Source organism: Barbus barbus, assembly GCF_936440315.1.
Source record: "Barbus barbus genome assembly, chromosome: 6".
Taxonomy (NCBI): domain Eukaryota; kingdom Metazoa; phylum Chordata; class Actinopteri; order Cypriniformes; family Cyprinidae; genus Barbus; species Barbus barbus.
This window is the reverse complement of record NC_136734.1, coordinates 11010306-11023309: the sequence shown is the minus strand read 5'-3', so window position 1 is coordinate 11023309 and position 13004 is coordinate 11010306. Positions and strand designations below refer to the sequence as shown.

Below are 13004 nucleotides of genomic sequence, written 5' to 3'. Positions count from 1 at the left end.
AACTGAAAAGGTGGCAGTGCTTGCCTGGGCAGACAAAAGCATTGGACTTGAGTGGTCCAGGAGCACCACCTGTGGCTCAACATGGCTGAGATGTGGAAAGCCGAGAAAATTTGCTTTCTTAACACACCCATTTTCCCAGGTTGGTCTATATGGTGACACAGTGGAAGAATTTGCACAGCAGTTCTCCATGGTAAAGAAGAAGACAGAGGCAATCAAACACATCCTGGCTCGGTGGGGGCAGGCCCTGCACCCCTGAAGCAGCAGCCTTCTTCTGCTCATCACCTGCAAGGACTGCTGAGGCCGTGCAACAGCCCGGGCCAGCAATCAGGTCTGAACAACGGCCCACCACTCGCAGGCAGGTGGCACCGCCAGCTTGTTCTCAGGGCACTAAGAACCCCTGGCAGGCTTCGAAATGTTCCTGAGACATGTGACCCAGGGAGAAGGGACCATCCATTTCCGGTGGGGGACGGGAGGTGGATTCGACCTACTGGTCCATAAAGAGTAATTTCCTTCAAAAAATATTAATATGTACTGACTGACAACAAGCCACAATTGTAAATGAAATAATTCTTCAGAATTAAGTGACCATTAATTTTGATGGTGTAAGTGCATATGCTAAGTGTTATGGCCAGGGTTGTCAACCTTGATTGCCTGGTTGGAGTGAGACTCACTTGACATCTGAATATCGCAGACACATATATATGATAATAGTATTATCTTAGACCCTACAATGCAAAATAATCATCAGCAATACAAAAATATCCTACAAACACATTAGACATTTACAATATTTTCAGTATTATATACAGTACTAATAATTAAACTTCCAACAGATATGAATTCTCCTGAGTTTGATCTCTCACACTCCTAAAACCTAGGCAGCAGATTATAGATACAGAATAAATTCAAAAACAAAACTCCTAACTTTATATCACTAATATGAATAGGAATCTGCTAACAGGCCCTCACATCCACACTACTGTTGTTGACTCATCTCTCTTCAACATACAGTGGCGTAATGGCAGCCTTGCACTCAAGTCTCAAAGCATCCACAGGGTATATATCAGTAAATCCGATATTATAAAACTTATATCCGATAATGGCAAAAATCTTAAATATCGGGAATTTTAAAAGAATATATATTATTATCGGTTTAATCTCTTGTTTAAAGCACTTAAATGACATTTTCCTATTTTTCATGACCTAGTCTAAAGTTACTGTTTATGGTTAATAAGTTGTTAAAGCATTGTATAACTCTTTACATATGAGGTAATTAAAAAATAATTTGGTTAATTACATCACCCTGCACTTCAGCTTCTCATCAAACTTTCTGCCCAATCAAATGCTTTAGAATCCGAAGCGTCCCGCACCCCCCCAAAAAAAAAAAACATGTTCAGAATCGATTCTGAGCATGGCTTTTTCCCACATATGGCATGTGTGTGCTAAAGACAATTGCAGCAGCCACAGGAGAGGACTTGTGAATGGCAGTAAAGTGCCATTATTGACACTGCTAGGTCACACGTGATTCAAGATTCAAGAGTTTTATTTGTCACATACACAATTATACAGGGTATAACCAGCAGTGAAATGTAGGTCAGGTCCGCTCCAAGGACAGTGCAATTATATAGAATACAAATATTAAGAAGGAGAAGTACAAAACATAAAATAAAATAAAATAATAAAATAAAATAAGATAAAAAATATAATATAAATGTGCAGGTCAGTATGTTGTTGACTTAAATAGTAATAAGAGGAATGTGCAAAAATAATGTGCAAAAAGTTGTACAGGGTATTTGAATAGCAGCAGTATGAGGTAGAGAAAAATTATGAATAGCTTATTGATATGGTGATATTTACATGGAGTCAAGTGATGTTATGACACAGAGTTAGAGTTTAGGAGCCTGATGGCCTGGGGGAAGAAGCTCCTCCTAAGTCTCTCAGTTTTTGCCATCAGGCTACGGAAGCGTTTACCAGATGGAAGCAAAGTGAATAGTCGGTTACCAGGGTGATTAGAGACCTTGATGATTTTAACAGCTCTATTTTTGCAGCGTTTGAGGTAGATGTCCTGCAGAGAGGGGAGAGCAGACCCTGAGATGCGCTCAGCTAAGCGCACAACTCTCTGTAGTGCTTTGCAGTCCTGATTGGAGCTGTTTCCATACCACACTGAGATGCACTGAGTCAATACACTTTCTATGGTCCCTGAATAGAAAGTTTTCAGGATTGCTGGTGAGACCCTGAATTTCCTCAGCTGTCGCAGATGGTACAGTCTTTGCCTGGCTTTCTTAACCTGTGATTGGATGTGTGTAGTCCAAGTCAGGTTCTCGGAGATGTTTACGCCGAGGTACTTGAAGCTACTCACCCTCTCCACAGGGGTCCCACTGATCCTGAGAGGAGAGTACGGCTGCTGCTGTCTCTTCCTAAAGTCCATGATCAGCTCTTTAGTTTTGCTCACATTCAGAGAGAGACAGTTGTCCTGGCACCATGATGTGAGTCTCTCTACCTCATCCAAGTATGCGGTCTCATCGTTGTTGGAGATGAGGCCCAGAACCACAGTGTCATCAGCGAATTTGACAATAGATGTGGAGCTGTGAGAGGACACGCAGTCGTGCGTGTAGAGAGAGTAGAGCAGGGGACTCAGGACACAGCCCTGTGGGGCTCCTATGTTCAGAGTGATGGAGTTTGAGGTGAACTGGCCAACTTTCACCACTTGAGGTCTGCCGGTGAGGAAGTCTTGAATCCAGTCACAGAGTGAGGAGTTTAGGCCGAGGTCTGTGAGTTTAGATCTTAGCTTGATGGGGACTATAGTGTTGAAAGCTGAGCTATAGTCAATGAATAGCAGCCTTACATAATTCCCATTGTTGCTGTCCAAGTGTGTGAAGGAAGAGTGGAGAACGTGAGAAATGGCATCGTCCGTGGATCTATTTGGGCGATAGGCAAACTGAAGAGGGTCCAAAGTATCAGGGATGGAGGAGCAGATGTGGCTCTTTACAAGTCTCTCAAAAACCTTCATGACTATAGATGTGAGGGCAACTGGGCGATAGTCATTCAGGCAAGAGGGTTTATTGTTCTTCGGCACAGGGATAATAATGGATTTTTTGAATGATAATAGGAACTTTACACAACAGCTGTTACGGAACAACCTTTTTCCATACAACCCTGGCCAGAACATGTTTTGAGTTCGCTGTACAAAAGTTTAGGCTAACTTCTCAGCATTGCACAGTTGCTAGTGTATTCTAAATAGTTGATAAGCCGTAGCTACAGTCTATAGAGTGATATTTAAAGACTATTTTCCATAAGAATGTGAGATAATATTAAAATGTGAAATAATAATAGTGATGTTGTCTTTGCAAACACCACTTAAATGTTTCACATGCTTCTCATTTTGCCTACTGTCTTTTTGGGTCACTGAACAACAGGCGCCAGTCACCCAACACTGAAGGAAACCTGAACCAGAACTGGGTTTGTCTCAGCACTGTTCTCAGTTAAGGAATTGCATACTCTAACCTACTTTATGGAAAAGAACTGCCAAGAACACTGCATACTCACAGAAGAATCCATAGAGTTTTCCCTATATTTCATTTTCAAATGGTTTGTTTAGCCGTATTTCAAAACCATTACAAAATAGTCGAAATACACACACCTGATTGCAATCTATTTTAATGTTGTTTGGTAATTATAAACCGACAGTATAATCCAACAGTTAGTCTTATGTACTTGGTTATCATATTGCAATCTGTTTTGTGTTTTTAGGAACACCTCTTATCTATGGTAAAAGTGCTGTAATGTATGGTCCTTGGGGCCTTTTATTGTTTTACTGCTACCATTTGTTATGTTTTAGCACTTGTATGCAGAAGTGGATGAAGTACACAAATCAAGTACTTGAGTAAAAGTACAGATACCCTAATAAAATATTACTCCAGTAAAAGTATTAAGTACTCCTTTTAAAATTTACTTAGGTAAAAGTACAAAAGTAATAAATGTTTGATGTACTTAAGTACTAAAATCAAAATGACTGATTGATGAATATTCATTTTGCAATTTTATACACACTATCCTCCTGCTAAAAAATCATGTCATATGCTGATTACTAATGATAATTCAATTGTGCAAACATGTGAAAATAACATCATATAGTGTATCCACCTTTTTCCTATGTCCCATGATGCTTTGCCCAAATTATGGGAGTAAATTCCATTTACACTGTAAACAATTAGCAAAAGGTTCGCTCTATGAACACAATAAGCATTTTCAAAAACTGGGTACAATGAGGTGACTATTTTACTCACTCTATGGTCTGTGTCCTGTCCTGTTGCTGTCATTCTGTTGCACTGTGGAGCTACTGTCACTAAAACAAATTCCTTGTATGTGCAAGCATACCTGGCAATAAAGCTAATTCTGATTCTGATTCTTCAACCATCGAGCATTAAAAGCCAATTTAAAAGTGTAAAAGCATAAACAAATTACTTTCAACATACCATTAATAACTCCTAAAGATCCTCCTCCTAGCCACAGCAATATTACACACATGTTAAATATCATTACAGTAATGTCTATATTGTTACAATGACATTCTGTATACACATACACCCTGCTTTCTCTAGGTAACTTCCTCTGCATGTGCAGCATCTAATCCACCTGAAAAAAGAATATCCATACAATCTCTCACTGACTTTCTGCTGCTCCCATTAGGGGACATCACAGTGGATTAACTGCATATTTATTTGGCACGTTTTATGCTTGACACATCTACTGACGCAACCTACACTGAGACTGCACTGAGAGTACAGTAACATGTGCAAGGACATCCCTATGAGAGGCCTACATATATTCACAAGCTCTGTATAGCTGCTTAACAGAGCGGTAACAAAAAGGCACTTGTTGCTTGGAAACATTTGTCAATGCAGGGTCGGCTCACGTGAGAGGTGCAGCAAACTGACACAAAACACATAGAGCTGTGGCATATTTGACTTGTCAGTGAGAAAAGAAAATAATTTTTTTTGTGTGTCAGATAATTTTTGATGTTTTGTGTATTTTAATGAATAGTTTTATTAAAAAGATCTGATAACACCCTCACCCTTGTATTGTTCAAAACCTGTATGACTTTCATTTACTGAAGGCAATGTTAGACAGAATGACAGCCTTTGTCACCATTCACTCATTGTACAAACAAAAGTAAAAGTGGATGGTAGCTGAGGCTGTCAGTCATTTAACATTCTGCCTAACAACTATTTAATGGAAGAAGGAAATTCTAGAAGTTGGGAAGGTGAATAAATAATGACAGGATTTAAATTGTGGTGAACTATCCCTTCGACTTACATATCTTACTGGAAGCACATTCTAAAAAAATATTTAATGCTTATATTTCTTTTTTTTGTAAGAGAAACACAAAACTACCATCTAACTGTCAGCTCTTAAGTTTATTTTCATTGATGTGTGGAGTACAAATCACATTAAAGGGAAGAAGAACCTGCCAAACCTGATTTTCGGGTCTGCATAACTTTTTAACATAACAATTGCAGCCTTCCAGCATCTTGTGTGTGTGTGTTTTTTTTGTCATACAATTAACCAAATGTATGATGCCTTGTCACACACAAATTCTACCCCTCTCCTGTAATAACAACTTAATAAATAACGTGGAAATTATAGCTGTTATTCAGAGACCAACATGAAATACCTATTTAAAATATCAAAACAAAACTGATGGACTTACCTCAGTAAACATTCATTCATTTATTTATTTCACTTAATTACTTATAGCCATATACTATTACTTCTAGGGCAAAAATTTATTATTCAGCTCATTTGTAGCATTATTTGGTGGAACTGTTCAAAATGACTCACAAAATCAAATCACAAACTGCTATTACTTACTATAGACTAGTATTTACCTATTAAGTAAATAAATAAACACACTGAACATGATGGAGGTAAAAATAGTAAATAAATAAAAAGACAATAGAACAGGAAGAACCTGTCATGTCACATACAAAAGATCTCACAAAGGCCAGCTCACAAAAAAACCCTAACCATTTGGCATGCAAGGTTGCCACTGAAGTGATACAGAGCAGACAATGTTACTGAGATTTGTGGCCTCAAAAGTTTTATATAAAATCCTGATTGCCTAATTTAACCTGTTAGCCAGCACAGCTGAAAATGACCTACCTAAATTAAAATGGTAACAGTTCCTGACAATAATGTGCTACACACACAATTTAGGTATCTTTGGGAAGAAGACACTCTAGGCTTTACTATCCATCATCCAGAGTTGATAATGCTCAAAAAGATCAAAAGTTATAGACACTGAAGTGCCTTGAAAAATGTTTTACCACACTGAATGTTTTTTTTTTTATTTCATATACAAATACATGAAATAAGTCCTGGAGCAATCCAGAAAAGTAATGGGTTGAAAGTCATATGTCTCATGGGTTTATTTCCAATTTGAAGATGATACCATGAAAAATGAGATTCCTGCAATCATTTTTCTGAGAATATTTCTAGTCTCTATTAATGAACTGACGAGTTGAATCGGGTGTGTTAGATGAGTGAGAGAGTGCTGGGCTGCTCCAGGACAGTTTTGAAAACCATTTCAGAGACATGTTCTTAAATGTTACTCATATTAAATATATTACATGCACGCACAGTTTTAAGGCAGCTTTAATCGCCTATTTGGTAACATCATGACTTAACGGACCACGACATTGCATGCACGTAGTTTATTTCGCACTTTGATATGAAATGATAAAGGCTACAGCACGCGCTGGCACCTTTGTGCGTGCAATAGAAGAACACGCGCTGCGAGCACAGCACTGTTTCCGCACTCGTTTGACTCGCGCCTGGTGCTGGAGTTAAGTGGAGCACGCGTCTGAAATGTCTCCCGTTTGATGTGGTCGTAAAGCATTCTGTGACTGAATAAAAGCACTTCTTGTCAAGAGAAAAAGTGGCAGAAACCGTTGTGAGTGGGATAACCCTAGCTCTGCCCCTGCGTTAAATATTTTTAACGCGTTAAACCGAAAAAATTAATCGCCTGCGTTAACGCGCTAATTTTGACACCGCACACACACACACACACACACACACACACACACACATATATATATATATATATATATATATATATACACACACTGACTAAAATTATAAACGCAACACTTTTGTTTTTGCACCCATTTTTCATGAGCTGAACTCAAAGATCTAAGATCTATGATAGGCCTTTTGTGTACATAGAAAAAGTCTTAGATCTTTGAGTTCAGCTCATGAAAATTAGGGGCAAAAACAAAAGTGTTGCGTTTATAATATTGGTCAGTGTATATACACACACACACACATATATACATATATAAAAATTTCACACGAGTAGACATGAGTTATTGCTGTATATCGGCATGGCTGTGTTTTGGCGTCTACGAGTGTGATTTATACAACAGTTTGAGTGTGTAAATACATAAAAAATAACAACAGAGTGTCTTTAAGAGCCCTCTTCTGTGTGAACTACTTCCTTCCGCCATGGATTCAAATATTCACGATAAACATTAGTTTGAATATCTGCTGAGGAAAGAGTTATCTTTGTCGTAACGTTAATATCCTTTCATCTGTTAAGGATGATTTTGCTGCTCAGTGCATTTGTTTGCTGTGTCAACCTGTTGTTGAAACTAAAAATAACTTCCATTTATAGCATTTATAACTTTTCAATGTAAAAGTCTTTACTGCTGACTCATAAAAACAGTCTCGTCGCCATCTAAAGGCAGAACAATGTAACTAAAATCGCCATCACGAACATGCACCGTTTCTCAATACTAAACACTATTATTAAATAATATTATTTATATAAAATATTATTTAATAATAATATTCAATAAACAACAACAACAGCCATCATAAAAGTTGCTAGGCAATTCAGTCAAAAGTACAAAGGCAGGCTCTGATATACAGCACTGAATATACATAAACATGAGATTTTGCCTAAACTATCTTCTCTGCAACTAATAATAGATTAATGAGCCCAAAGACAACCATTAGATCGGTCCTGCGCAGCGCCGCATCAAGTCAAACACACCTACTAAATTTGATTTTGATTGAATTTGAAAATATCATGTGGTGCGACCACTGCAGAATGTTTTCCATTATAGATATATGTCCCAGATTGGAAGTTTTTTGCTTTTATATTCAATTGATGGTTTATATACATAGAATACTTTATTTTAGTATAATTTGGAATATTTTTTATGCAATTTGGTTCATTTCAGATTATGTTTAATCTTTCTATATAAAATAAAATTATAATAATTCAGAGCATGTATATTTAGTTTGGTAATTATGCATTTATTAGTAATTTATCATTTATTTATTAATAACTATTTTAATCTTTTCTACCAGATTATACTGCCATGCAAAGTAAAATAAACGCTCACCATAGGCAGCATGTTAATTCTGACCCTGCAGTCTAGCACAAACTCCAGAAGCCATTTTCTACTATAAGAAAGATGTTCATGTTGTCATCTCTGAACCTGAGCCAGCAACCTCGGCCTACTCTAAACTAACCTTTTGCAAAGGACCTTTATGCCACAAATCATGTTCCCACACATTGAAAAATACATCACAGCGCAAAGAGGACATCGACAGACAAGACAGAGCTGGTTACTTTTAGTATGAAACAAAGCCTCAAATTTGTCATTTTTAAAAATAAATTCAAACAACAAATACTGTTTTGTGGCTCTTTAACATGTAGTGACAGATCACTGTAGCGCCTCAGTTCAAGCGGCACATGAACTGATAATCTCTTCATCTTTACTAGTCATAGCATGAAATAATCATGACTTAACATCAGAAGGTATCTTCTTTCAACCGTGAAAAGATGTCAATACACACCATTTTTCAAGTTCAAACCCACCGATGTTAATTTACTCTCCTGTCTGGTTTGTTTTTCGGCATTATATGTCAGACTGCCTGTTAAGCAAACTCCCAGCGAAAGGGTCAATTGAGCAGCCAATATTGGGCAAAGTACAGAAATAACTGGGGCTAAAGAAATGCCTGCAGTTAATGCCACATGCTGCACTTTTCACACGTGTCTCTTTAAATAGATTTTTAATGATATAAGGTATTTTTGTCATTTGGAGCGACCACTCATCATGTGGTGCGACCAATAATAGCAATAACTATTAAAATAAAAATAAAATCTCATTTCCGTAGTTGAAATATGATTCAGTGCTACAGTATGCTTAAGTGAATGGTATTTTTGAAACGTTTTTATCAGTTTTATGCAATTTGCAGGAAAAATAAGTCTGTTAACTACATTTAAGGCAACTGAAATTATAAAACATAAATAAGAAATCATTATTTACAAAAACTCAAATTAAATGCAAATACTTTGTTTCTAAACACTTTAATTACTGAGAATTTTTTAAAAAAATGTTAAGCATGTTAAGGAAATTATTTAATTTTAATATAAATCATGGTCACACCACGTGACATTTCACAACTCATCTAGATGAAAAAATCACTTAATTTTAAATTTTAATATGAATTTATGTGCACAACATTCTTAATGTTTGAACAATTACAGTAAATATTTTTTTTTTTTTGTATTTTAAAATTGACCTGTCAAAAATCCTTATACTTCAATGACCCATATATGATTCTTTTTTTTGTTGTTGTTGTTGTTTATTCAATTGGGTCTTATTAAGGGATTCTTAATTAATTCTCTTGACTGGCTCGAGATTCTAAATATAGGCCTAATACATAAATACATCAATATGCCTTTTTTTGGAATAGGAAGATAAAAACATGAGTCTGTGTAAACATAAGTTGTTGTTTTGGTTGATTTAATTTGGCAAAGAATAGACAAAGATGATGGTGGTTTACTTTATATTATAACCTACATCTCTAAAAGAGCTGCAAACAACTATGAAATCAAATGGCCAGGACAAACGTCTGTTGCGTTTTACTTTGATCTATATTTTACATCGCATCGCACCATTTATTTTTACTTTTACAGGGCATATGTGCATCACAAATGTGTCTGTCAGATGCTTTATGGTCTAAAATGGTGCTGGTCTAAAATGAACAATAATCATTGCAGACGTATGTTAACATTACGCGCTGAACACTGGATTTCTTTTCATCTTGTAGGCAACGTAGTTGTATGGACAGGTTCAGCGAGTTCCCGGATGACGTTATGTCAATATGAACTGGTCTTGCCAGTTGTTTGAAAACCAATTGTTTCGTTTCGACAGTCAGTTTAGTACTCAAGTATGAATCATTAAATAAATTAATTATGTCTTACGTCAATGCATTTACGTTTTAAGATCAGCACTTATGGAAATACGCAATTATGTAGCTTACAGTGCCTACGCAAGTGTTAATATTAGTAAAATAATGTCCACAATAACGTATTATGCGAGTGTACACCATATTATGTCGTAAAATGTAGTCAATGCTAGCACAGTACACATGGGAACGCTTAGCATCCATTAGCATGGCAGCAGAACAGATCAACTATTCAGGTTACCATACCTGCTGTTTTTCGAAATGCTCCCTCTCGGCTCCTAAAATCGTTTCTGTCCTTTTGCTTTTTACCCGCGAAGGCACCTGACGTATTGAATTCATCCTTTATATGCTCACGGTTTTTATTAATAACAAATAGTTGCGTATCGAAAGCGTGTTATACTCCAATTGTTCGTCGTTTGACAATCCAGTGTGGCTGTGTGAGGTTTATTTTCTGGTGGGTTATATCAGGAACACCGCGACCCTAAGTAGGACATGGAGAAAAACCTGTTCTGGCTTCGTGACTTCTTGCCGGTTTGAGTCGTACTAACGTTACAGCATTGTTGTGGGAGGAGTAATAATGCGCGTTTTAATACCCCTTAAATTCACGTTAGGACAAAACAGTTCATAGACGATGAATCGCCACAAAGGTCACACCTTTACGTCATACGCGCATACAGTAGTACAGGATAAATAAGTACTGAAATTTAACAAATTCGTTATTTCTCTTTAACGTTACATAAAAAGCATTATGTTCCGTGAAGATATCCAGCAAGTCTGATCGAGTTACCCAAAACAGGCTATTAATAGGGAAAATAATAAAAATATGAAAGATTTTGTTATCAAAGTGATAATTATTGTTGCACAGATGACTGTCCACAAAATAAATAAAGACAATTTTTGACCAACACGTGAGCATGGTGAACCAAATAATTTAAATAGGACTATACTGACATTTATTCTCAGACTTATGCTGACAACAATGGTACCAGTTCGGAGAGAACTGTCAGACTTAATTCTTTGCCAGAACAAAACAAAACAAACAAACAAAAAAAGAAAAACAGATAGTGACAGGACACTAGGATTACCAAATAATTGTTGTAGTTGAGAACATAGCAAAAGTAATGCAGAAATAAAAAATAGATAGATAGATAGATAGATAGATAGATAGATAGATAGATAGATAGATAGATAGATAGATAGATAGATAGATAGATAGAATCAAAGAAAAATGTATCACATGTTAAAAAAAAAACAATATGAAGCAGCACAACAGTTTCAACACTCATAATAAATCTGCATATTAGAATGATTTCTGAAGGATCATGTGACACTGAAGACTGGAGTAATGATGCTGACAATTCAGTGCTGTGCCACAGAAATAAATTATATTTCAAAGTATATTAAAATAGGAAACCAATATTAGAAATTGCAATAAGATTTCACAATATTACAGTTTTTTTCTGTATTTTTGATCAAATAAATACAGCCTTGAGCATAAGAGACTTCCTTAAAAAACTTACTGATCCCATATTTATATATTTATATATATATATATATATATATATATATATATAATAATAATAATAATAATCCTTTATTGAAACAGACAGACGAGGAGCTTGGGGAGAGACGAACATAGATGACGATCAATACCGGACACAGGGGCAGGGAAACACAGGGCTTATAAACACTAGGAAATCAACAGGGAAGAACAGAAACAGGTGCGGGGAAATTAACAGGGCTGGAGACAAATGAACTAATGATGACAAACGAGGACAGATACAGGAAGGCCAAATATGGGCACGAGAGGAGGGGGAAACAAGACACAGGACTGACACATATATGTACATATATATATATATATATATATCTGTATATGTGTGTGTGTGTATATATATATATATATATATATATATATATATATACACACACACACATATACAGATATATATATATATATATATATATATATATATATATATATATATATATATATATATATATATATATATATATATATATGGGTCATTGATGTGTAAGGATTTTCGACAGGCAAATTTTAAAATACAAAAAACAATATCTTTTGTAGATTAAGAAGGTTGTGTACACAAATTCATATTAACATTTTAAATTAAGTGATTTTAGTGTTTTAAGGCAAGGTGAATCATCCGTAGCCTTAAAAAAATGTCATGTGGTGCGACCATGATTTATATTAAAATTAAGTAATTTCCTTAACATGCTTAACATTTTTTTAGATGCTCTCAGTAACTGAAGTGTTTACAAACAAAGTATTTGCATTTCTTTTGAGTTTTTGTACATAATGATCTCATATTTTTGTTCTATAATTTCAGAGTTGCCTTCTTAATTGTAGTTAGCAGACTTATTTTTTCTGTAAATTGCATAAAACTGAGAAAAATATTTTTAAAATACCTTAAGCATACTATAGCAGTGATTAATATTTCAGCCACAGAAATTGGATAATTTCTTTTTAATTTAATACAGTTATTGCTATTATTGGTCGCACCACATGATGAGTGGTCGCTCCAAATGACACAAAGACCTTACATAATTTAAAATCTATTTAAAGAAATGTGTGAAAGTTCAGCATATGGCATTAACTGCAGTAATTTTTTTAGACCCAGTTATTTCTAAACTTTGCCCAACCTTGGCTGCTCAATTGACCCTTCACCGGGAGTTTGATTAACAGGCAATCTGAGCAATCATAATGCCAAATCTGCCAT

The 13004-nt window shown here is 35.7% G+C and overlaps 1 protein-coding gene across 1 annotated transcript in view; it reads right to left on the bottom strand.

Moving 5' to 3' along the window:
- Positions 1-10774, bottom strand: part of hip1rb (huntingtin interacting protein 1 related b) — a 74699-nt gene extending 63925 nt beyond the window's left edge. The window contains exon 1 of the mRNA XM_079419093.1: positions 10510-10774. Within this exon, the coding sequence (XP_079275219.1) occupies positions 10510-10602 (93 nt within the window). The 5' untranslated portion in view covers positions 10603-10774. The remainder of the gene's footprint in view (positions 1-10509) is intronic.
- Between the last annotated feature and the right edge of the window lie 2230 nt (positions 10775-13004).